This window comes from Poeciliopsis prolifica, unplaced genomic scaffold (assembly GCF_027474105.1).
Source record: "Poeciliopsis prolifica strain line A6 unplaced genomic scaffold, Auburn_PproV2 SCAFFOLD118, whole genome shotgun sequence".
Taxonomy (NCBI): Eukaryota; Metazoa; Chordata; class Actinopteri; order Cyprinodontiformes; family Poeciliidae; genus Poeciliopsis; species Poeciliopsis prolifica.
Genome location: NW_026562493.1, coordinates 93505 through 119354, shown reverse-complemented (window position 1 = coordinate 119354; position 25850 = coordinate 93505). Strand labels below are relative to the sequence as shown.

The following is a 25850-nucleotide window of genomic DNA, read 5'->3' as shown; positions in this document are numbered from 1 at the left end:
ACCCATTGGATGGTAGGGGGTTGTATGAGATTTTCTCACACCAGCAACTTTCAACAGTTCACTTATGAGTTGACTTTCAAAAGACGGACCTTGGTCAGAATGGATTCTCTCAGGAAAACCATAGATGCAAAAATACTTGTCCCAAAGCTGCCTCGCCACTTGTTTTGCAGATTGGTCACGGCAAGGAAAGGCCTGAGCGAGCCGTGTAAAATGGTCAGTTACAACCAGCACATCAATAGACCTGTTCTTAGAATCCTCCGCGGTCCAAAAGTCTATACACACAATCTCCAGTGGTGCAGATGTTTTTATACTCTCAAGAGGTGCTCGGCCATCTGGATCTGGAGACTTTGCGATGACACATCTGGGACACTGACAAACATAATCTTTGACATCACGGTGAATATGGGGCCAGAAGAACCTCTGACGAGCAATAGCCAAACTTCTGAACTGCCCTTGATGACCAGCATTGTCGTGAACTCCTTTGAGAACATCAGACTTAAGAGAATCGGGGACCACGAATTGATGGCGTCTCTTACGGGTAAGTTGGTCTTTAGACAGTCTATAAAGGATATCATTGGACAGAGTAAACTTCTCCCAGTGTTTGAGGTACTTAATGACCATTGTTTGTTCATTCGATCTCTCTCTTCTTGATGGGCGACGGCCACGTTCAACATAGTATAACACTCTTGACAATATAGGATCATTATGCTGTTTTTCTCTCAATATAGTGTCTGAAAACACAGGTTGATCATCTTGAGATGGGACAATCAACTGGGGCAAATGTTCAAGGTTGTTGACAGCTCGTACTCTAGCAGCAGCCTCCCATGCACTGTGTGTCTCGAGGAGAGCACTAACATCATCTTTGGTGAAGGACTGAAACTTTGCGCTGCCAGGTAAGTGTAATACGTTGGAGTCCTGGTCTTTGGCATTTGACTGTCTAAAAGCCTCTTGTACTGAACCAGGTGAAACAGGGAGGGCCTCATGAAGTAACTGGCTGTATGGGCTCTGTAACAGCCTCCTTCCCATGGCAGATTTGATGAAGGGATATCGACTTAAGGCATCTGCCACCACATTTTTAGGACCAGGGATATATTTAATATCAAAGATATAAGAAGCCAGTTTTGCCACCCATCGTTGTTCACAGGCATCCAGACGTGGCTTTGTGAGAATGTGGGTGAGTGGGTTGTTGTCTGTCCACACTGTAAATACATGTCCTTTCAGCCAGTGGCTAAATTTGTCACACACCGACCATTTCAGAGCTAAAAACTGGAGACGGTGGGCTGGATAATTCTTTTGAGCACGTGTGAGAGACTTGCTAGCGAATGCTATTGGACGAGCCACACTTTCACCCTCCTGAACTTGTGAGAGGACTGCACCCAAACCATCTAGCGATGCGTCGGTAGACAGGACAAATGGACGGTTGAAGTCTGGGTGGGCCAGAATTACTGAGTTCACCAAAGCTGCTTTAAGTTCCATGAATGCAGAGAAATGTTTGTCTGTCCAATCAGCTGGAGTTAGTTTGCGGAACTGGAGTTTTCGCTTGGTGGTGTGTATCTTTGGTTTACGTTTCTGTTTTGCACCAGCCAGTAGGTCAAATAGTGGTCTGGCAATCGCAGAATAGTTTGGGATGAAATGTTGGTAGTAGTTGACCATGCCGAGAAATGATCGAATGCGTGAATGGGATGGAGTGATACCACCTGGCTCCATGAGATCTGTTATGAGCATGTTGTTGATGGACTCAACTTTAGAAGGATCTGTAGAAACACCAGACTTGTCAACTATGTGTCCAAGAAACTTCACAGATCTTCTCAGCAGCCAACATTTCTTTGGAGCCAGTTTGAGGTTATGGTAACGCAGACGACCAAACACCATCTCTAACCTCTTGAGGGCCACCTCCTCAGATGGTCCAAACACCAGCAAATCATCGAGGTAACATAACAGGCTGAGGAAGTTCTGGTCACCAAATATTGAGGTCATCATCCTCATAAAGCTTGCTGGGCTGTTGCACAGTTCTTGGGGAAGTCTGTTGTATTCGTACAACCCCATAGGTGTTGTGAAGGCAGCATATTTACAGTCATCTTCATGGAGTGGCATGTTGTAAAAGCCAGACATGAGGTCCATTGTGCTGAAGAACATGTTTCCTCCCAAGGCAGCTAAACAGTCAGCCTGATGTGGTAGAGGATGAGCATCCTTCAGGGTCCGTTTGTTGAGCCATCTGAAGTCTGTGCAGATCTGTAAGTCACCGTTCTTTTTCCAAACAAGGACAAGAGGTGAGGCAAATTCACTCGTCGATTTCCGTATAATTTCTTTCTCCTCCATTTCAGTCAGGACTTGACGGAGTTTCTGGTACTCAGCAGGAGGCAAACGACGATAGGGCAGCCGAAAGGGTCTCTCATCAGTGAGCCGGATCCTGTGTACTAATTCTTTAGCCTCTCCACAGTCTAAGTGGTGACGGGAGAAGACATCCTCATAACTGATCACAAGATCTGCCAGCTTTCTCCGCCAGTCGTCTGACACATCACAAGATTGTAGGTCCAGATCCCCTAGACCAGCACTTCTCAGTCTTTCCTGTATACTGTCATTATTTTCAGCTGCAGAATCAACATCAGTGTGTTTGACAGAGGTGGCCTGATATGAGCATGTTACATCTTGCATATCTAGGTCCTCTAAAGCAAGACAGGTGTATATGTCGGCCAGTTTAGCATTCTTACGTATGTGACAGGCCCACTAGGAACATTTAAATCTTGAGAGGGACTAACCTGTCTCCCCAGAGCGGTATCACAGCTCTCGCTACCAAAATGCCACGGGGAGCGGAATGTGAAGATGTGGGCTCAGACATCACAGTTAAACCAGGTGATAATTTTGTGCCCTTGGGAAGTTTGCCCCATACAAGATACTCAGTGCCAGCCTCTAGAGTAGTAGCTGTGTTACATCTCACCATGCCAACTTTGTCTGGGATAGTCTCACCAGACCAATGGTCCAGGCCAGCAAGAAGGGAGAGAAATTCTTCGTGTTCTGGGAGTCCTTTGTGAGGTGTGGAAATTGCTGCCCAGTAGGAGGAGTCTTTCTTTAATAGGTGTAATAGTCGCCTGATTACATTGGAGCCCAGAAGCAGATCAGCCTGTTGGTTTTTCACAACAAAGGTGGGGACTGACAGCTGACATCCATAGATCTCCATATTGAGATCCACTATTGAGGTCGGTTTTACTCTGGAACCACCACATCCCAAGGGTAGGGTTAGGGTTAGGGTTAGGGTAAGTAGTAGCCTCCTGGTGAGAGATCACAACACCAGCATTAATCAGTGACTGTAGGGCTACGTCGCTCAATGAGCATGCCATTGAACCACTATCCAGCATGGCACCAAGAATTAATTTGTCATTAACTTTTACATTTGTGTAGAATAAACTGTCACTTTTTTTTACTTTTCGTGTGTCTTGCATAATAATATTTTCAGACGCATTTAGTCTTTGAATATTTTGATACAGTTCAGCAGCATCAAATATGTGGGAGGAATCACTCTGACCCATGTGGCCTCCAGGTCGCTTAGTTTCCCTGCACATTGTCGGTTGGGACAGCTCTGTTTGGACAAGAGCGCCTCGTGTGGTCAGGGCTGAAACATGTGAAGCAAAGGCGGTCTGAACGGCAGTGGGCTTCTGTAGTGTGCTTGTCATCATTGCATATACGACAGTTTATAACAGGTCTGGCTCGACCCCATGTGCGCCTGTGACGAGCAGATGATACCTGGGCACCAACCTGAACTTTATCAAGGACCTGCCTGAGCATAGACATCATCTCTCCCAGCATGGCCCCTTCTTGTGGGAGACTGAGCTGCTGATTTTGTAGGACTGGAACAAAAGGCTGGCATTGCACTTGTGAGAACTGGCTGTGCTGCTTTGCAGATTGCAGGGCAGGAAGGTAAAACTGTGGAGAAGGGGGCTCTAATGGATTTGGTGGAACCTCGGAGGGAGGCTGTGCATTGTAAGAGGACAAAACATTGTTTGATCTTTGTGCACCAAAGATCAATGTTGGGATTCAATGTGTGTGTCATAGCAAAACAGTGGGGCTGCAGATGGTTTGTGACTTGGTGTTTTTATCCTAGACATACGCTCTCTCTGGTGCTCATCTAGCCTCTCCTGGATGTCTTTTGAGGTCCATTTATGTATTTGCTTATACTTAAATACTGAAGCCATTTCTGCATCAGGACAGTGTTTTACAAACATCTTAGTAATTTCACTGCTCATGTCGTCAGTTTGTTTCCCCTGACGCTTTAAACCTTCTTCAGCCATATCTGCAGCTTTGTTGAGGCGAATCCAGTAATCAAAGGCATCTTCTTTTTGAAATGGCAGTGTGGAGTAGAAGTCTTGCAGTGGCAGGCAGGAGGATGTGTGACTGAAGTATTGAATCAGGATGTTATAAATTACATCTGGGGAGCATGTAGCATTTAAAATAGGGTCACTTTTAAGACCAATCTTAACCACATCTCTGGCTCTGCCCATTAGCCTCCCCATAATCTCCTCTGTTTGCATGGAACTGTTGTAGTTTTGCCTTTTTAGGTAACTTCTCATCATTTCAACCCACTCAGTCACAGTATATTTGTCAGTGTTCTCCCCTCTAAAAACTGGAGGTGCTGTTTCTGATTTTACAATGATATTGAATTTTTGACTGTTAAAGACAGGACTGTCTTCAATATGTGTGCCATCTTGTTTCAAACAGTTGGCATTTTTGGTTTCTTTTTCCCCAGCAACACCAGAAGACAGCAATTTATTTGCTATGGACTCTCCAATCTGTGAACCTAACTGATAAACCATGTCACTAAATTGTTGTAAGTCGTGGCCGGCATTAAATGTAGAGTGGCTCGGGCCCCCCCATGGTATCTGCCCCATAGGTGTCTCAGCTGGATAGAAAGTTAATCCCTGAGGCCTATTACTTGCAGGTAACATGGGTGAGGCACAAAAGTCTGACCGAACTGTCATTCCTGATTGGAGAGTGAGACCCATTACTCCTCTACCTCGCCCAAAGGAGGGCTGACCATACATATATTCAACATTGGGTTGAAAGCTTTCTGCCATTTCAAAATGAAATTACAAAAAAATAATAAAACACATTCAGTTAAAAATCAGTAGCTTATGTTCTTCCTTTGATCCTTTACTTGTGGTCCAGGTGAGTTGATATGTCTTGTAGTAAAGAGGAAGCTTGTAGATGACAGCAACCCGGGCGAAAAGCATCAAGCTGATCAGGGATCACGGAGTCATGGCACCAGTGTAACTTTCTCTAGAGTGATAAACAAAAGACAAATCTTCAAGACTTGACTGCCTGCGAGTTCTATTAAATAATTTTTTTTGTGTGTGTGTGTGAACCAGAAAAATATGACCCCAAGTAAAAAAAAATAATGAAGAGCTGCGTCTCTTGCACCTACCTCCACCAGCACTCCGCAGAATTCTGGTGGGGGAAACCGCGAGAGCGCCTGAAGGACCCGTCGCATGCAGTGCGTTGTCATACCACTAGGTGGCTCCAAAACATGGCATTACTCAAAAATCTCATCAAAAACAAACACAACCTTCATTATTTTGGGCAAAATTCACACAGACATACTATACACACTTTGCTCTCTGTTACATGTGTGGCATGGCAGAGGTGTGAGAGTGATCGGATATCTTTTTGCAGAGAATCTACTCATGACATTTCAACAATTACAGTTAAAATTTGGTATCCCTAAAGAACACTTTTTTGTTTTTTTCCAAATTTGCCATTTCATCGGTTCTATGAGGCTCTCCCAGTCTGGCTTGGCCACATGCAATGAGATTAAAAAATTCCTTGTCAATCGGAAAAATCCTAAGCATTTTATCTCTGCTTTCTATGCGGTGCTCTGCTCTCTCACCCCAGGCGGTGCTGGGGACATTGCGCGGAAATGGGAGGGAGACCTTGACACAACATACATTGAGGATGACTGGCAAGAAGCCATTGATGTGGTTAATTCAACCTTTATATGTAATACGCTCAGAGAGACGCAGCATAAAATACCACATCGTCTACATATAACACCCTTTATACTGAATAAGATGGGTTGCCAACTCTCTCCCTTATGCAACAAATGTGGAAGGGAGGTTGGAACATATGCCTGAGTTTATCCTAGGTGTATCTGGGACTTCATTCTGATTCCTGGCCCTATAATGCCTCAGCATTGAGGAGTTGGATTTATTTAAATAAGACGGTTCTGTCAAACATATTCAACACTTAATCTGCAGAACATAATAAGAAAGTAAACTAAGAGTCAATTTCAGCTGAATTTAGATTCAGATAGATCAAGTAGAAACTGAAAAGTACCAGATGAAACAACAATGAAGTGATAACCAATATTTATTTTCTGATGTAAGATCAAAATGTTCCCAAACTACGAAACCTTTCATTTGCCTTGAGGCTGCTCCATAGTTGACACAAAGATCAAGAATTCTTTTGGCAAATGCATCCCGTTGGCAGATTTGCTTCCTTACAAACACAGTATAGCGCATCAGTGTCATTTCGAAACAATTCCTGTATCGGTCATCTGACTTGCTGAAAGCAACACGCCACAGGTTTTCGTCTCAGGGCTTGGACGCATGCGCCGACGCATCAGTGTTGCCGGACCCATCACTAGATTAATGCAGCTACTACAATAAATCACTGTGCACTAAAAATGCAATGATAATGAAGACTTATGGAAGGCTGACATGTTTGTATGATGTTAGCTTTAAATAATTGGTCAGTTCCACTTGCTTCTTCTAGGTTTTAACCTAGAAGAAGCAAGTGGAAACCTTTTATCAGACGTTGGAAGTAACAGGAAGTCATAAACCAGCTTGGGAAGTCTTTAATCTCATTTCCTCATCAGTAGGACAATGACGTATGCAAGGACTGTATCATAACTATTTATGCCCAACAAATAACTTCCTGCATTGATCATGTTTCTTCCTTTGATTCTGTAAACAGAAAGAAATGATATCTGAATCCTAAATTCAAATCTCATTTTGCTTCAGTCAAGTGTAGTAAAAACATTGTGGTATTAAATGTGAGGTCTTTGAGGTAAATGTTGGTGTTACAGTAACTTGTGTCAAAAAATAAACGGCTAATATTATCAAAAGACTGAGTCATAGGTTAATTAGATAAATATGAGGGAGAATGTACAAAAAATGCTGCTGATTATTTTAGTTTTCTTTCAAAGAAATCAACAGTGTTTAATCTTCATGTAGGGTTCATTTTACTGAAAAGAAACTGAATATCAACCAAAAGTCCCAAACAAATGGCTGATATAAATGAATGCTGCTGAGTGAAATATAATTTAGTTTTCTACTGAAAAGATGAAGAATTTCTCAGGTTGGTTGTGTAACGTTCTAATAAGAAGACTGAGATAACCATGATCAAGATGTCATATTAGAATCTCTCGTAACCCTAACCCCTAACCCCTATACACTGATATGTTTTCTTAAGCAGACAAATTAGGTGCAATCTAATATGAAATGGAAGGAAATTGTTCAATAGATATGTTAGACTAATAGATGTTTTGTGCAGAAATCGTGCAGCAAAGAAAGTTCTACAAAGTATTCAGTCAGTGGATTTGACACAAATGCAAACCAGTTTTCTTGTTTCTATTTGCAAGAAATTTGAAAGCCTCCCTGAATTTCAAATGTTTCTTTTAATTGGAACATTGATGGACTACTTTGTGTTGGTCTGTTACAAAAAATAATAAAGAACACTGAGATGTGTTTGTGTTACAAAAATGTGAAAAAGCTCCAAAGAAATACTTCTGAAAATTTCTGCAGGGAAATTTATTTGCAGTTACTTTTTATCTTTAGTTATCTGTAGAAGATTTTTCCCTAATTTTTAGAATCTTTTGCTTCCATGTTTCACTGGGAAATAACATATTTGGGATGACGACACAGAAAACACAAGCATAAATCAGACTCAGAGTGGAGAAGGGCAATCTGTGCTATCTGATCCAACTCTTCATCGGCTAATGGTGATATCAAATGGCACAAATCCTATTTTCCTCCATCAGTTCTCCTGCAGCCCTCATAATTTGCTTTTTCTCTCACAATCACTGCTCTCATCCATTCTCTTTTTTATTTGTCCCATATTCCATCTCTTCCTCACTCCCCATCCGTCTCTGCTTGTGTTTCCTGGTAATTGCTTTATGGCTTTATTAGCGGCTGCTAGCAAGTTTCCACAGGTACGTGGCCCAGTTAAAGGCCCTTCCTCAGCTCTGAGGTCAGACCCCCCTTTTCCCTATGAAGTTTAACTCCATTAACTCTGGAAATGAGAAAAACACATCCTATTAGATTTCCATTCACTCCATTTATTGCAATTTAAAACTTGCGTGGCATCAATTTGGTTTGAGTTAGGAAGAATCTTTACTGGTCCAGAAGAATCAAAATATTGGAATATTCATCATTTATCGTGATCATTTTCTAACCGTCACAAGGATTTTGATTTATCGTTGCCATGATGAATTCCATATAATGTTATTTAAAAATGAAAACTAAGCAGTATGTATTTTCAGGGTTATTATTTTTACTGTTTTCTCTGCTGTTTATGTAACCAGAGAATCAATAATCGGTCATTTCTTTGTGCCTAGTGGCCTGAAGGAGCTCACTACTGATGGGAATGTTGTGTGCTTGAAAAAAGAACCAATCAATAGTTCTTATTGTCACTTTTAATGTTATCACAATAGAAACACAATACTGTGAAAAACTTGAAGTCCAAGCCACCATATATTAACATTATAATGAAGGAAATGACAAGATCGCTCTGATCAGATTTTTACGTTATTTTTAAAAATTGTCTTGTCAAAGTATTCCTACCCCTGACCTTTTCTTCACATTTTGTCTTGCTGCAGCTTCAAACTTTAACTGACTTTAATGACATTTTGAGAAACAGATCCAGCCAAACTAACTGTGAAGTGGAAAGCCAAATATTCAGTGCTTTTGGATTCACCTTGCTTCATTGTGAACCATTTTATTGTTGACCAGCTTCTCTTTCCTTTCTGATTGTCATCCCCACAGCATAATCCTGCCACTGCCGTTTTATCACAGTGGAGTGACGTGTTCAAGGTGATGAGAAGTGTTTGTTTGCTCCAGAAATAGAACTGAAAAAGTTCCCCTTTGGTCTAATCTGGCCAAAGGAAGCATTTTATTTGCCATCTGTCCTTACATGGGTTTGTGGCAAAACACGTTCAACTTTTTATGATTTTGTTAAGAAATTCATTTTTGATGGCCTCTCTTCTAGACAGACCAGATTAGTGGAGAGCACCAATAACTTTTTAAGACCATTATGACCATAATTTAGGAAATATGAGAACTTTGTTCAACCAACTGATGATTAACGTGTACTCACCCATGATGGAAAAAAACTAGCTAGCTAGCAACAGTATATATACCTCACTGCTAAGTGAGGTATAGCTAGCTAGCAACAGTATATTAGCAGTGAGGTATAGCTAGCTAGCAACAGTATATTAGCAGTGAGGTATAGCTAGCTAGCAACAGTATATTAGCAGTGAGGTATAGCTAGCTAGCAACAGTATATTAGCAGTGAGGTATAGCTAGCTATCAACAGTATATTAGCAGTGAGGAATAGCTAGCTAGCAACAGTATATTAGCAGTGAGGTATAGCTAGCTATCAACAGTATATTAGCAGTGAGGTATAGCTAGCTAGCAACAGTATATTAGCAGTGAGGTATAGCTAGCTAGCAACAGTATATTAGCAGTGAGGTATAGCTAGCTAGCAACAGTATATTAGCAGTGAGGTATAGCTAGCTAGCAACAGTATATTAGCAGTGAGGTATAGCTAGCTAGCAACAGTATATTAGCAGTGAGGTATAGCTAGCTAGCAACAGTATATTAGCAGTGAGGTATAGCTAGCTAGCAACAGTATATTAGCAGTGAGGTATAGCTAGCTAGCAACAGTATATTAGCAGTGAGGTATAGCTAGCTAGCAACAGTATATTAGCAGTGAGGTATAGCTAGCCTCCACCATGTCAAGTCAATCAATGAAAATGTCACAAAGATTCAAACTTGATTCTGACAGAAAAGCCAGCGAGAAAAGAACACAAATCTAAGCTCTCTTATTAAAATATTGAAGGATAATTTCATTTTTACAATAAATGTAATTTGTAAGACCTTAATTTTAGATACATTAATTTTGAACTTTTTAAGGGTGTGCCAACATTGTTCTGTACTACTAACTAATAAATGTCTTGATATGGATTCAATAGATTACACACTGAACATTCAGTGTAATCTATTGAATTACCCTACCACACACTGAATTCAAGTGTTCTTCTCCTGTTTACATTTGCTAATTCTATATGAGATTGCTCACATAATAAGCTCATTTTCAAGGTAGTTATATTTTAATGTAGAGAGAAATAATTAGTCAGTTATCAGAAAAATGCTTTGCATATATTTGAAAGCCAGGTTTACACATTTCCATAGGGATCTTGGTCGACTCGTTTCTTTAACTTGGCAAAGCTTTGGCTCTCTTAACAGATTAAAAACCTTTCCACCAAGCTAGTTTCAGAGTTAAACCTGGTGCTATTTTCTTTTGTTTTCACCATTCCAAACACACTGGCATCACAAAACTGGAACCATCTCAGTCCTGAATAGCTACATCAAAGCAAATAACCACCTTCACCAGAGGCTGAAGCAACCAATCCAAATGTTGCCAAGCTTTAAACTCCTGTTAGCTTTGTGATTTATCTGCCTAATCTGAGATAAACCCCTAAACTTCAACATTAATAAAGGTCAGATTAGCAGGGGAATAACATGAGCTGACTTTCAGCTGTTTGCTTAAATATCACCAGGCAGTCACTGAGTTATAGATGGGTTAATGTGCTGCAGACTGCTGCTTGGACATGAGATTTTAAGATCAATTTCTTAAAAACATAGTGTCTTATTAGACACTTATACCACAGTGGAGGATAATTAATGGACGATTAGTCGTCTTGGTAGCAAATTTTTCCACCATCTCTAGAAATCTCCAGCTCCTCCAGAGTTTATCTTTCACTTCTGGGTAAATCGGTCTTTATAGGATTATTCTCATTAAATTACAAACAAGAAGACTTTTATTTATTGGATGACTGGTTGTTTTATTTTGGGACATTAGGGTAAAAGAGTCTGAAAACAAATGCACAAAACACTTCATATATTATTGTCTTTATATGTATAATTTTCTTCCATTTCATATTAAAGCTAAGATTTCTCATCTTAGATTGCAGCTAATTTATCATTTTTGTGTATTTCCTTTAATGTCAAAATAAAAGCAGATCCTTAAATACAGACAATAGGTGGATTATGTAACAGTTTGAAGTGACTTGACATGATCTGCATGTTCTTGAAGGAGGATTGCTGGGAGTAAGGCAGGAAGGCAGCAGATGGCTTGATAAATTGGACGTGTTTATGTGTGTTTTTGCTGAGCTTGTGTGGGCGAAGTCTGGATGTCTTTGTGTGAGCTCTATACTGCATGGGCAGGTGCGTGGGTGGCTGTTTGTGTCTGTTCAGGTCTTTATTTTTACATTTCTGCAGGGAACCTGAGAAAATGTCAACAGGAAGAAAAAAAAAAGCTTGTTTTGATCAAATTCGTTGCTCTTCTGTGAAAATAATAAGTTGACTTTTTTACTCAGGCGAAACAATGAGGTGACCCACATTAAGATCCAGAACTCTGGGGACTACTATGACCTGTACGGCGGTGAGAAGTTTGCCACGCTAGCCGAGCTGGTGCAGTATTACACCGAACAGCAGGACCTGCTGCGTGAGAGGAACGGCCACGTCATCGAGCTGAAGTATCCACTCAACTGCAAGGACCCCACCTCTGAGAGGTAAACATCACTATCCAGATGGCATGAGAACAGCGTCAGGACAAATCCACTTGATTTCTAACATGAAGCAACTTGTATCACTGGAGAACCTTCAAATCCAATCAGTTTGAAATAGTTATGAAGAAAACTCTGATCAGAGCAGCATAAAACTCAATGTTCTTGTTCTGTTCAGAAAAATAATCACAGAGTGAAATCAGGAGCTTTCACAGATCATCCAAACATTTTCAGAGGATACTGTGAGAAGGTGAGCTTGCAGCTGCAGAGCGTGCTGCAGGAGCAGTGGCTCCTGCTGGTAACATAAACTGGAACAAAGAAAACATAGAAACTCCTGATATGTACAGAACAAAGTCCTCTCAATATCCAGGGAGCTCACCCCAATTCCAGTTTGCAGTCTGTAAACCAGAGGTTTCAATTAAAAAAAGACAACTGCTGCTCCCCTTAATGTCAGACAAATATGGGACAAAAAACAAACTCCTGAAAACACAATGAAAAGAGATTTCAATAAACTTATTACTGTACAAACATGACACATGGGTAGACAGGAGCCTGACACATCTATTTTAATAAGCCAAACCTAAACCCTGAAAAATTGACTTTTTACATAATGTCGTAATGTTATTCTCTCATCAAAAACAAACATGTTGCTTTGATTCTTTCATGCATGTTTGAGAATGGGAACCATTCAGCTGTGGAAAACGGCTGGGTGGACTGAAAGCACAGGTCCTCCTCAGTTTCTCAGCTTCAGCCTCACAGAACAGCTCTTCCCATCCAGCTCCTTCAGACTAGCCAGCAGAAATGAGCAAACAGCTGGTAGAACCGCTGAGCTCATTGTAGGAGTCAGTGTTGTAGTACTGGAGACCGGTCTTGGTCTCACGACCATTTTTGATGATCTCAGTCTCGAACGCAGTCGGTCTCGGGCGTTGAGGACTCGGGATTTTATTTCAAGACCAGTCAAGCCCGCAAATGTGAAAATACTTAGAAATTACTTAGAAAAAGAAGCTCAAAGAAAGGTGAACTCCGCTGACGTGATGTTAGCAAAGCTAGTTATACAGAGACGTGATGAAAAAAAGTCACTCTGCGCTGAATTATTGTGTGGAGGTGTTGACTAACGTGTCGCATATGGGACAACACTGTGTCCAAAAAGTCTGCCAGTAGTGATGAGACATTCATAAACCATACACGTCTTCTGAACTTGTCTTTACTAAGAAGAAGGACTGGAGCTTCACTGAGAGCCCTTCTTTGTTCTTGTGATGCTCTGCTTACACTGCAGTATATCATTTTATTCAAGTATCCACATTGATATTTATTTGATTAGCAAATAAATACAACACAGGAATGAAAGAGCATGCACATTCAGTGTGCATTGCTCATTGCTTGTTTTCGTTCAAAGTGGCAGCTATCATGTCTGCCATGATGGCAGATATTACAGCATTGTGCTGCCAGGATTCTTGCAGTGGGACAGGGTGAGAACAGTCATGGTGAGCACCTTGTGCTTGGTTTACTTCTTGCTTTTAGCTCTTTGGTCAGTGTTCATAGTGGAGCGTCGTTTACTGTCAGGGCATTGCGTCAATTGCTATGTTAAATGGTGCAGACAGTGGTGATTTCTGACATGAATGACATGGGCAAATGCCCAGGGCGTTATCTTTTTAGATAAGCAGAATAAGAGTTTCTTTAATATTGGTTACATTTATTTCAGCTCAAAGTGTTTCATATCTAGATGTTTTTATGGGGATGCAAATCTTTCAGATCAATTTGATTACCAATTTTGATTATATTTCACATTTCATTGTATCATGTAGCACAGGGCGCTGGTCTTGACTCGGTCTCGATACACTCTGGTCTTGGTCTTGGGTTAGATGGTCTGGACCACAATGCTGGCAGGAGCTACTGCTCAGAGCTGCTGGTAAAAACGTTGTTAAAGGGTTACTACAGCAACCATGGGATGACTTCCTGGAGGCGGAGCTTCTTTAAGAGACAGAAGCCCAATTTCAAAATGTTAAATTACAATGGAAAATTACCTTTAAGTCATATTTAACTGGATTTAACATAGTTAATTGATTGTGCTATAAAATGGCACTATGTGCCTGGAAAACACATAATACTGCCCCTTTAAGTAGATAGATAACCTATCTCTTTTCAACAAAACTAATCTAACGTATTTGTTTAATTAAATGTTTAAGTGGAAAAAATATCAAAGTATGACTTTTTATTTAAAAATCTAATTCCATTGGTCCATAAGTCATTTTTGACCCCTGTTACATAAAGCTTGGAGATCTCTGCTCTAAACGAAGCAAAGCATAAAACAAGGCAATGATTTTTAAAAGCCCACTTTAAAACGTTCACTCTCACTTCACCTTCCAGGCGCACATTACATTACATTATTACATTAGGCTGAATTTATGACCTTTGAACAGGACAAATGATGTATCACAACTTTCTCATCATATAAACATGATGCCACTTCAAGTCAGTTCATTTGTACATCGGCCTTTCCTAATGTAGATAGACGAGTAAACTGGCTCTATGGTCTGCCTAGAGGGGAGGATGAGGCAAAGCAGCGGTCCTGGAAACCTCCCCAGCTTGATGTTACTGCTGATCCACTCAGAGCCATCAGAACAAGCCATAATATCGAATTATTGTCCTGCTGCTGCATCACTTAGCAAAGTGTTAGACTGGCATTAGGTTAGAAATTCACATTAACACGTTAATTATATAGCAGCGCACCTACATGTTTACACAGATTGAAGAGAGGACACTCTGAATAAACACTCCCACTCAGGAAATTTATATGCACACAGAATCCACAAAGTTAAATTACTATGTATTCCCAAAGGCATGTTTGGATTAACTCACTGCTTGACGTCTATGCTTTTGCAAATATACACACAATTACGTACTTCAGAGAATATTTCTGTTCTGAATGCAGACATGGTTCTCCTAAAAAAATGGATGCAAATGTTTTTTTTATTTCTGCACATCTGCTCTGCACTGCGTGTCTCTTAATCTAAGTGTAAGAGTGTAAGAGCTGCTTCTGGTTTACGATTCATGTGGTTTTTCCATTCTGGGTGCTTTTCTTGATGCCGCTTCCTTTACGTTCTGGCTCATCATCACACAGGAAACAACATGCCGACATGCGAGTATTTAATCTGAAAATCAGGTGAAGTGAGCCTGCAGCCATATAAGAGACACTATCACTCTGGAGTGATAGTGTCTCTTATCACACCTTCAACACATTTCAATTATGTTGAAGGTGTGAGTTACAGGAAACGTATTTCAGTCTGCCCCCTCTGAGGGAAAACTTAGTCTCAAATATCCGTTTTGTTGATTTATCTACCTTGCACTCACATCCACCCTGAGATGCTCAGACACAAAGCGTGTATCTGAGCAGTCTTGGGTACAGAAGCAGCAGGTGAATAAAGGCGTGTGAAGGAGAAATACTGTGTTGGTATTTCTGTCTGCTGTCAGTGATTAATCTTTTATTTGGAACTTTAGCTTGAGTCTGCTAAAAGAAAGAAACTAACATAACAATATGTCCACTTGAAAAGGTTGAAACTCAGGTGCCCATATTTAATAAGCGTGTGGCTGCAAATTATAAATCAGGGGTGTCCTGTCGTGTTCTTGTGTCCTTGAGCAAGACACCTCTGACCCCACCTGCTGGTGGGGTCAGAGGTCACAGTGACACTGGTGCATTGCAACCTCTGTCAGACCACCGAGGGCAGATGTGGCTACTATCCAGTAGCTTGCCACCATCGTGGTGCGTGCGTCTGTGTGTATGTGCGCGCGTGTGAGTGACTGTGAAGTGCTTTATACAAGTACAAAGGCATTTGCCATTTACAAACTCCCACAATTCTGTGCAGAATATTCTATGTATTGATTATTCTATCAGACGTGTCATCTATTGGTATGAATTACGTATCAATTGCGACATATATTATTGATTTATTGTCCAGCCTTATTTTAGCTGAACGATTTTGGCAAAAAGTTTGGACAACATCATAGATTTTAGTGAGTAGAGTCCAATCCTGCATGTGTGTTTAACTGTAATAGGGGCTCCCAGATTTTTTGAGCACAAGATCTACTTTTTCTCTCTCCACTCAGCTGAGATCTACCTCATGACACTAAGATACAAAAATTGTAATTGAAACTCTATTGACCTATGTGAATATACATCAGTTGTAGTAGACATATTATAATGCGCTTTCTTCCTCAGTGAGATTCTGACACTGGGAGCAGGTTACTGGTTTCTCTGTCAGAAGCTGCTTGCAAACCTGAGGCCAGCAGTTCAGACTGATAGGAGGAACCAAAGAGAAATGTTAAGTTAAAAGCACATCTTGTGAAGTTGGGATATTTTTCCTCCAACAGGTTCTCATGGAATCACCTCAAACCAGATGTTGGACTGGATTTTATTTCAATGTCATTTGTGAATGTTACCTTCTCATTTTCAACAGTGGAGCTGTGCAGGTTGAAAAAGGTTATCATTTTAGAGAAAATCTCATAAACATCAATATTTCCCCTAAATAAGAGACGGAGATAAATAGCATGTTTGATAGAGGAAAAGCCTCTCCGACTCTGAGCTCAAAGCAAGATGCCAGAGAACACACAACATTTTTAAAAAAATATGAGACAATTAATTTAATTTCACATAATTATCGAGGTAGAAGCCATCTGTTTAAGTACTCAATGAAACATATTAACCGTATTTGATGTTTGTTGTGAATTATGTATACTTGCAAACGAATGAGGTCCAAGTTTGTCGTTTATTGAACGTTCAGAAATTACAGCAGCTGTGATGAACCACAGAAAAGGTCAAATAACCCGAACAGGTGATCAATTCAAAACCACTAGTACCTCTTTACTCTCCGTCTCTCTCTGTTGTTTAAGCACACGCGAGTCCATGGCAATCTCTGCTTGGCTCCAGAAGCCAAGCAGAGATTGCATTATAAACAAAATATTCAGTCCGTTATGATATTAGGTTTTCAGGCTTTATATTTATTTTGCGATTATTAATAAGCGCTCAGCGGTGAGTGATGAGCTCGTTTTAAACTCTTGCTCTGCTCAGAAAGTCGGTGTTTTAGTCGCCCTAACCCTTTTCTTATTTTTGTTGTGGAACCGAAATGCACAGAATTGCGCAACATCCAGTTGAAACAATAATTACTGAGATTATTATTTTTGTTGGGTGATTAATTTGAACACATTTTGTTGATTTTTTTTTATTCTTCAATACAAACGTTTTGGATGTTAGTGAATATTTTTGATAAGTGCGTCAGAAGAGGACGTGCTGCTCCTCTTCTGACGCACTCATCAGAAGAGGCGTTCAGTTCGCTACCTACTGCAGAGATTGACTCAAAACCTTCCCGTATTGAGCACCCCTGATCTATAAAAATTCATAGAGCGTCAATATTTACCAAAGCAATCGCAACAGAGTTTTACAGCTGTAAAACCAAGCAAATTGTTGCAGTTATGATTTAACAGCGAAACAAAAACTTGACAGACATATGGATTGCAGTATGTACTTTGTCCCGGACAGTAATCTCTTATCCTGGGTGTTTTAAATATTGATTGTCCCTTCTTGAAAACAAGTGGTTCAGGAAGACGCTTGTTTTCCATCTCCAGGTGGTACCATGGTCACCTCTCTGGGAGAGATGCAGAGAAGCTCCTCACAGAAAAAGGCAAAGCTGGCAGCTTTCTGGTCCGGGAGAGTCAGAGTAAGCCCGGAGACTTTGTCCTATCAGTTCTCACCAACGAGGAGAAACACGACAACGTCGACCGCAAAACCAAAGTCACACACGTTATGATTCGCTTGCAGGTGAGATTGTTCTTTTGGACGCATATCATGCCTTTAAGAAGAATTTTGATTGGTTGGTTTGATCATTGTTGGGGCTTGGAACCCGTTGATAACTGCTTGCAGTTATAGTTCCTTTTTAATTTGTAAACATTTTTGTTCTGCAGGAAGGCAAGTATGACGTGGGAGGTGGTGAACGGTTTGACACGTTGGCCGATCTGGTGGATCACTACAAGAAGAACCCCATGGTGGAAAAAAGTGGCATTGTAGTTCATCTCAAACAGGTGATAAAGACACATTTAGAAAAATGTAGAACTAAGAACATTCTCTGGTGATTGTTTTATAGCTCATCATGTGGTTTGTAGTTTAAATGTTTTGTGTTTTTGTGTGACTATGTCAGCCTTTTAACACCACGAGGATAAACGCTGCCAACATTGAGAACCGGGTACGAGAACTCAATAAAGTAGCAGACAACTCAGAGAAGCCAAAACAAGGATTCTGGGAGGAGTTTGAGGTGCGTGCATCACAGCCATTCATATTCCAGTCTCATCATAATATCATGTTAAAGTGAAACTAATGCCCTGTAGAAGCAAAACCAAACAAATTGTCATAAAAATACCAAACATAAAGATAGAACTCTAAATCAACTTTTTACAAAGAAAAAAAAGTTGATTGGTGTACTGCCATTTCTATTATAGCGCTAATTATCCAAATAACTACCATTGAAATGAGGGGGAAATTATTTTTTATAAGCAGTTCAAGAAAGTCTGAATAAATAAAGCAACCCAGTTTCTTTCATATTGGGAAAGTATTATGTTTACTACTTTTTGTTTGAAATATTTTTGTGATGAAATGAATGTATTACCCAGTGTGGATGGGAATCTGTGTTAAAATGAATGTTATCACACACCCTGAGTCTTTAGATGTTTCTCTCTGACTTCTCCCCATGGTGACCTCTGCTGTAATAAAAGTTCATTACAATGTTTTACACCCAGCATTATTCAGTTACATAAATGTCTTTGGAAATGTTAGTATTGTTTTTTGCTCTACTCTTTCTGACACTGTTTTCTGTGGCGATAGCCCATTGGAATTCCCAAGTTGTCTGTCTCATGTTGTTCTTTTGTTCCTCTCTCCATCTCTTTTAAAGGTACTTCAGCAGCAAGAGTGCAAACTGCTGTATCCCCGGAAAGAGGGCCAGAAACCAGAAAACAAGAGTAAAAACAGATACAAGAACATCCTCCCCTGTGAGTCGCACAGCAGCCTGCCGTTTCCTGTCTCTCCAACTTCCTGTGGAAAGAGTGACAGACGACAGAGCATAGAGATGGTGTTTTAATAGCCTGAGCCTATCAGCTGCATTATGTCTGCGTGGTTCAGAACTGACTGTTCCTTTATGCATTAATTGGTTGAACTTTGTGTTTACAGTCGACACAACGCGAGTTGTAATTAAAGATTCTGAATCAGACGCTCCGGGTTTGGATTACATCAACGCCAACTATATCAGAGTGAGTGTGTGTGATCAGGAAGGATTTCCTTTCCACGTTTTGGATGTTAAATATATTTCTAGACATTTAATATTACATAATTCATTTTCACTCAGTGGTTAAAATGGTTCGTGTGTAATTGTTCCTGTTGTCCAACCATGCAGAACGTGAGTGAAGACGGGCGGCATGTGGAGGGGAGTAAAGTCTTCATTGCCACCCAGGGCTGCCTGCAGAGCACAGTGAACGACTTCTGGAAGATGGTGTTTCAGGAGAACGCTCACGTCATTGTCATGACCACCAAGGAGATGGAGCGGGGAAGGGTGAGCCGCCTCCATGTCACTCATGCTTACTCCAGTCCTGGTCATAAAACAAGAAGAGTCTTTGTGATGCATTTAACCCTTTAGCACAGTGGTCCCCAACCTTTTTATTAGCATAGGGTTTTCCCTGTCTGGGAGCAGCCTGTTGAATGTGACAAGTAGCCAATCAGAAAGCAAGAACGACAGGTAGCCAATCAGAAAGCAAGAACGGATAGGTAGCCAATCAGAAAGCAAGAACGGACAGGTAGCCAATCAGAAAGCAAGAACGGACAGTTAGCCAATCAGAAAGCAAGAACGGAGGGGAATCCCTAACATGGCAACTGACAGTCCAGTGAACTATTATGTATGTATTTATGTTTATTCAGTTAAAAATCTTAACTACAAAAAACATAACTCCATATCATAGTGCAGCAAATAGAGCGGCTCCTCCCTTTTATCAAACGTCTTTTCTTTTTGTTTCGTCTTTTATTGCTTAAAATGAATCCACAAACTATTTCCATGTTTGATTATTCAAATTCACGTAGGTATGTTGGGGTTTTACTAGATTTTCTTCTGGAATCAGGATGTTTGTGAGTGGAATCAGTTCGTCTCGTTGTGGGCAGGCTGGTAAAGGGTTAGAGTTCTGCTTGGCGCTGCATTAGTCGTGGTGGGACCAAATTAAAAGTTAACAACTGGATTAGTACTTGATCTCATTTTAATCAAAAAACATAACAACCAATATTTTCAATTCAAAAACCTTTTGGCTGCTAAATCATTGAATAAACATTACTTGCTTGGGGAAAAAAAAACACTTAATTGAGCCAATATGTTTAGCTCATAAAAATCTACTAAATTATCTCATTAGAATTATCGCATGAAAGGCCCTATAAATTAATATTTTTTTTCTGAAATAATGAAAGAAACAAGACAAGATGTTTTTTTCAGTTTTTCTTGTACATATTTTGAGCCTTTATTAAAGGTAAGCTGCAGTCATCAGTTGTTCTTAGGGTCTATATTTTAAAGGGCATCATCATAATGTTTTGAATCAATTTGTGCTGTTAAGAATTTGATCTGTGCACATGCCCAGATGTTTGAACTGCTGATACCACTTATGATGAGGATTCATGTCATTCTGACCCCACTAGTGACAAGGGTGTAAGAAGATGGATGGATGGATGGATGGATGGATGGATGGATGGATGGATGGATGGATGGATGGATGGATGGATGGATGGATGGATGGATGGATGGATGGATGGATGGATGGATGGATGGATGGATGGATGGATGGATGGATGGATGGATGGATGGATGGATGGATGGATGGATGGATTTGGCTGCTCTTCAATTAACAGTTAACAAACTGTGTCTGTCTCTGTCACACATCTTTGACTTGGTTTTTCTCTGCAAGCCAAAATTCTGGCTTTTTAGATTTTTAGGGTGAGGAGAAATTTATAATCTTCCCATATTTACTTTTCTGAAGCTCAGCCACATTTCTTGGCTGAGTTTCTTGGGTAAAGTCTGAGTTCTCACTCCTTCCAACAAGGAATTGAACAGGTTATCCTGATCAGAAAGCCTTTTCTTGTAAAAAAGAAAAGTAAAAGCAGGAGGCCACATATCAGTGCCTTTCAGTTTTAACGACATGTTGACAAAAACAAGCCAATCTTGAATCCTTTCTGTTTCTCACTTTCAAAGTGCTTCGGCTGTGTGATAATCTAATATCATCCTTTTTTTTGAGTCATCACCGGAAAGCAACGAGTGCTTTAGCGTGTGAGTGTCAGGATGATGTACATGTGTCAGTGTGGTGGACAGGGATAGGACTAGCATGGGATAGCATGACAGATAAGCTTCCTGAAAAGCTGCTTAAGCTGAGCCGTTTCTTCAGACTGTCTAATGCCAGTCTCGCTTTCTCTCTTTCTCTCTGCGTTCATGTTTCTATCAGAACAAATGCGTCCGGTACTGGCCGGATCTCAACGCCACTAAAGAGTTTGGGAAAGTCCTGGTGAGGAATGTGGAAGAGCAGCCAGCGCAGGACTACATCCTGAGGAAACTGGAGGTGACACGCCTGGACAGGGTAAGGACGGCTGACCTCTGACCTGGAGTCAAATTACCAAGCCAACAGTTTGAGCTTCAGCTTTCAAGACTCATCTGGATGACTGGCAGATGGAGCAATAAGTGGAAAAAACACGACAAACTTACAACTTGTGTCAGGAATGCAGATGAATTTTTCTTTCCTAGTGGTTTATTTTTGCAAGCATAATAACTATAATACCGATAATATCTAAAACAAAACATTTCACACATTTAAACTCCAATTCAAGTGGAAATTGAGCTTTGAATGATTTTTATTTCAAAATGAATATTCAATGGTTATATCCTCACGTATAATTACAGCATTATGACTTATGAGCACTGCTGGCAGGCTCATTTGAATTTTTACTTTTTAATTTTAAATATTGCAAAGAACATGTGGACAGTAAAGCAAAAAATAAAGTAAATGTAGCCCTCAGTTAAACGATTTCGGAAATAAGTGGTGTTTGGGTTCTATGTTTCTGTATACTCTCTTATTTTCTCTATAGTATTTTTGGTCGATCAGCCCTGAACTCTACTAAAGTGAGTCAGGGTCTTCGTTAGCCAGTCCGGTAACGATCTTCTGTAACGTTTTAAGTGCTACTCTCACAGCAACACAGCTGCTTACAAAAGTCCATTGTAGCAACAGCTGAGTTAGCTTTGCTCTAACTTTAGAGTGAGTATACAACTAAAAAAACTAACACATAGTTCGACAGTTTCTAACCGAAACTTGACTATGTCCTGTTAGCTTACATAACTTCTCTTGAAGACAAGTCTTACTCACTTCTAGAAACTTGTTAAAACAATGGCTCCTCCTGTGCTATCCCTTCTCTTGCTCAACTCTTCTCTCTCTCTTTCCGCTCCTTACACACCTGTGCTACCGTCACTGACCGTACTCATGTTCTCTGACAATTCCCCAACAAAGTACACGTATTTTAAACAATGCTAACATATAACTTTGAAATGTTAATTGAAATAAAAAATAGAACAAATGAACTTATCCTCACTATTTCTTATCATTAACTTCTCAAGTTTGTTTCCTATCCGGGTTACATAAAATAGAAAAATAAAACTAGCTAAGTAACTAAAATGGACAGTTAATTTTTTTACTGGTTTCTATATAAATAATCCATTTGGTTCATTTCTCCAATTCAGTTGTCAAGGTAAAAGTACAAGTTTCTCCTTATTGAGACAGTAAAGTTGTTCTGGCTCTGAGTTCCTTGAACAGTGAAGGTTGTTCTGACCCGTTTAAAGCTGCTGAAGCTTTTTGGTTCCAATAGAACATCCTCACTTCCTGTCATGCTGTGTTTGTGTAGAAGGAGCCTCTGCGGTACATCTGGCACTACCAGTACCTGAGCTGGCCGGACCACGGCGTCCCCAACGAGCCCGGCGGCGTCCTCTGGTTCCTGGAGGAAGTCAACTGCACACAGAGCACCATTAAGGATACTGGACCCATCGTCGTCCACTGCAGGTACAACCAGCACCCTTACTAGGAAGAGCTCATGTAAGCTGGAATTTAGAGCTGAAAAGGAAAACCCAGTCCACAGGCTTTGTGTCCAACTCAACTGAGTAGCTTTAATTAGAGATCTGAGCACAAAGAAAGCCCGATAGATTACTTTATGCACAGTTTTACTGCTCCTGTTTTCAAGCAGAAGTTGTAACATGCTTGCTTAACTGTGAAAGACATGGCTTCTTATGTTTTTCAGCTCCATTTTGTTCCTTGTTGTAGTTGCAGGGTGAGAAAAGGTCAAATCATCTGGGATGTGTGACGTATAGGATCACAGTGGACTCTGATTAACTTCTTCTCTGTACTGACTTTAATTCTTTAACCGCCATGTTTTTATCTTCTCCTCCATTCACAACAAATAGTGTAAATAGTTTACACTATAGATTTGATAGCAAATGATTGTTCGGTATCATTTGGTTTTCTCTGTGCTGAATGTATTGCAGGCAATGAAACGAGCCACAGAAGCCCAAACTCCACCCAAATATCGGGCTGGGTTGGGCTCAGGTCAAATATCTAAATTTTAATTTCAGTACAACTATAATGTGAAGTATGGAGAAACTGAAATGATGGAGAACCTGACAAATTGTTCCTCTTGGTCAGTTCTGCTAATCTTCATTAATGAGGCTGAACATCTGAAGTGATTTTAATGCATAAAGTCAGTTGTTGGCTCTAAAACAGTGAACTTCCTGCTGGTTGGCTGAATAAACACTGCCATCCAGGTGGAGCATAATAAAACATGCATGACTGCTTTTTACTGTCATTTTACAGACTGAACATACAGGGACAGCTGTCCTTAGGTGAATGGCACTGATACTGTCACAGCTGCAGTGTGTGAAAAGCAGCTGGTTCTACTGAATCTGTCCTGCTGCTGAATGTTTCCACAATCCGGCTCAAACAAGACTCCCTGAATAAATGTGGAATCAATCAGCCAACATCCCCAGAGCATCGTCAGCTCAGAGTTTCTCATCCTCTCTGAAAAGTCTGGACAAAAAACCCCCAAAAATTTCACAAGCAGCTTGCAGGGAGCTGTGAGCACACGCCTTTTCGTTTTAGAGGATCTACAGAAGCGAATGGAACAAACTGTACAGTTTCTTCTTCCTGAAATCAGCAGCCATGTTTTTAAGTCATCTGGGGAAAGTGTGTACAGCAGTGGAGCGATTCCTCTGTTGTTCTGACCGGACAGCCATTCAGGTCAAGCTGCTTTAATGAGGCAAAGTGACCCAAAGCAGCGCCTTGCTTCTGAATGCTGGGGAAATGATCTACCTGAATCATTTTATGAAAATGTGACGAGAAAAGTCTTACTTCTGGGGAAAACTCACAAACCACTCTGTCTGGATTTGGCTTGTCATGTGGCCTTTGGGGTTCCTCAGGGACCCATCAATGGACCCTCTGATGTGCATATTATTTTATCAAACAGCGTCTACCTGCATTTACATGAACCAGTCCTTCCAGACTGTCTGAACGGAAAGTCAGACAGAATCATCACCGTCACACGAGTGACGCATGAGTTTTCAGCCAAAATGTTCAAAAACATTGGAGTTAAGTGATGCGAGCTGCCACCTGCAGGTGGCAGTGTTTCCTACTTCTACTACACTGCTGCCTTAATTCATGTTACGTTCTTGTCTGTCAATATCATTTAGTGTTAAATTTATCATTAACTGGATCATACTGACGCCAAAAAATATTTTGCAGTAATTAGTCCAAACATGTACCAGAAATATAAACATTTTCCACTTAAGATTAAAAAAAATCAATCTTTGTAAATAAGTCAGAAGTTTAAACTTTTACTGTCTATTTATTAATCAGTTAATCAATCATTTTAGCTTTACTCTGTATTGATTTTCACATGTTGATGTATAGCTGCAGATCATGAAGTGTTCACTAAAGGACAGCATTTATTGCATTTTAGTTAAAAAAGTTTTGATTTTTTTCTTTTAAATGTATTTCTACAACTAAACTAAGCTTAGATGGTGAAATATCTGCAGAATGTCCCAATTTCTTTCATCCAATTTATGGACTAATCATCAGAATCATCGATAGCTCATTGGTTGCTCTGTTTCAGATGTATTTCTTAGAAACATTATAAAGGAATAGATTTTAGTGCTATAATAGTATTTTCTTATTCATCTCAAACACTTTGTCTGCCTCTGCAGCGCGGGCATCGGCAGAACCGGCACCATCATTGTCATTGACATCCTCATCGATATCATCAACCGCCAAGGTGGGAAGGAATGTGATGAGTCAAGAGTTTCCTCCTGGATGTCGGTTCATTTCTATGTTTCTGTTTCAGGGCTGGACTGCGACATCGACATCCCAAAGACCATCCAGATGGTCCGGCAGCAGAGGTCCGGCATGGTCCAGACGGAGGCGCAATACAAGTTCATCTACATGGCGGTGCAGCAGTACATAGACACGGTCCAGAAGAGGCTGGAGGAGGAGCAGGTGCTCTGAAAGTCCACTTCTCCTCCTTAACATCCAGCACCTCGTGCAGCAGCCTCTTTGTGATGTTTTGCTCTTTTTCAGAGGAATAAAATGAAGGAGAGAGAATATTCAAACATCAAGTATCCACAGATGACCAACTCCAGGTCTAAGCACAACATGGCGTCCTCCAGGTCGTCTTCAGTGTGCGTGTCACAGGAACTGGAACGTGACGGATGTTGAGCGTTAGCAGCATGTGCTAACGGTAAATATCTCTGTGCTGTTTTCCAGAATGACAAATGATGATTCTTCGAGCGTGTACGAGAATATAAACTTCAGAACTCCCCAGGCATCCTTCAGTAGTAACACCAGGAGATAAAATGGCTGCTGCAGATCTGCTTCTCTCTTATCTGCCATCTGGTAAGTGCTTTAGATTGAAGCAGGAAACTGTTTT

The 25850-nt window shown here is 40.5% G+C and overlaps 1 protein-coding gene across 1 annotated transcript in view; it reads left to right on the top strand.

The window, feature by feature from the left end:
* ptpn11b (protein tyrosine phosphatase non-receptor type 11b) overlaps positions 1-25850 on the top strand; it is a 68964-nt gene that overhangs the window by 39163 nt on the left and 3951 nt on the right. Inside the window, exons 3-15 of the mRNA XM_055024299.1 lie at positions 11648-11842; positions 17456-17648; positions 17792-17908; positions 18025-18138; positions 18772-18868; positions 19047-19126; positions 19270-19425; positions 21344-21475; positions 22788-22942; positions 25132-25199; positions 25269-25420; positions 25502-25602; positions 25688-25816. Of these exons, the coding sequence (XP_054880274.1) occupies positions 11648-11842; positions 17456-17648; positions 17792-17908; positions 18025-18138; positions 18772-18868; positions 19047-19126; positions 19270-19425; positions 21344-21475; positions 22788-22942; positions 25132-25199; positions 25269-25420; positions 25502-25602; positions 25688-25775 (1648 nt within the window). The 3' untranslated portion in view covers positions 25776-25816. The remainder of the gene's footprint in view (positions 1-11647; positions 11843-17455; positions 17649-17791; positions 17909-18024; positions 18139-18771; positions 18869-19046; positions 19127-19269; positions 19426-21343; positions 21476-22787; positions 22943-25131; positions 25200-25268; positions 25421-25501; positions 25603-25687; positions 25817-25850) is intronic.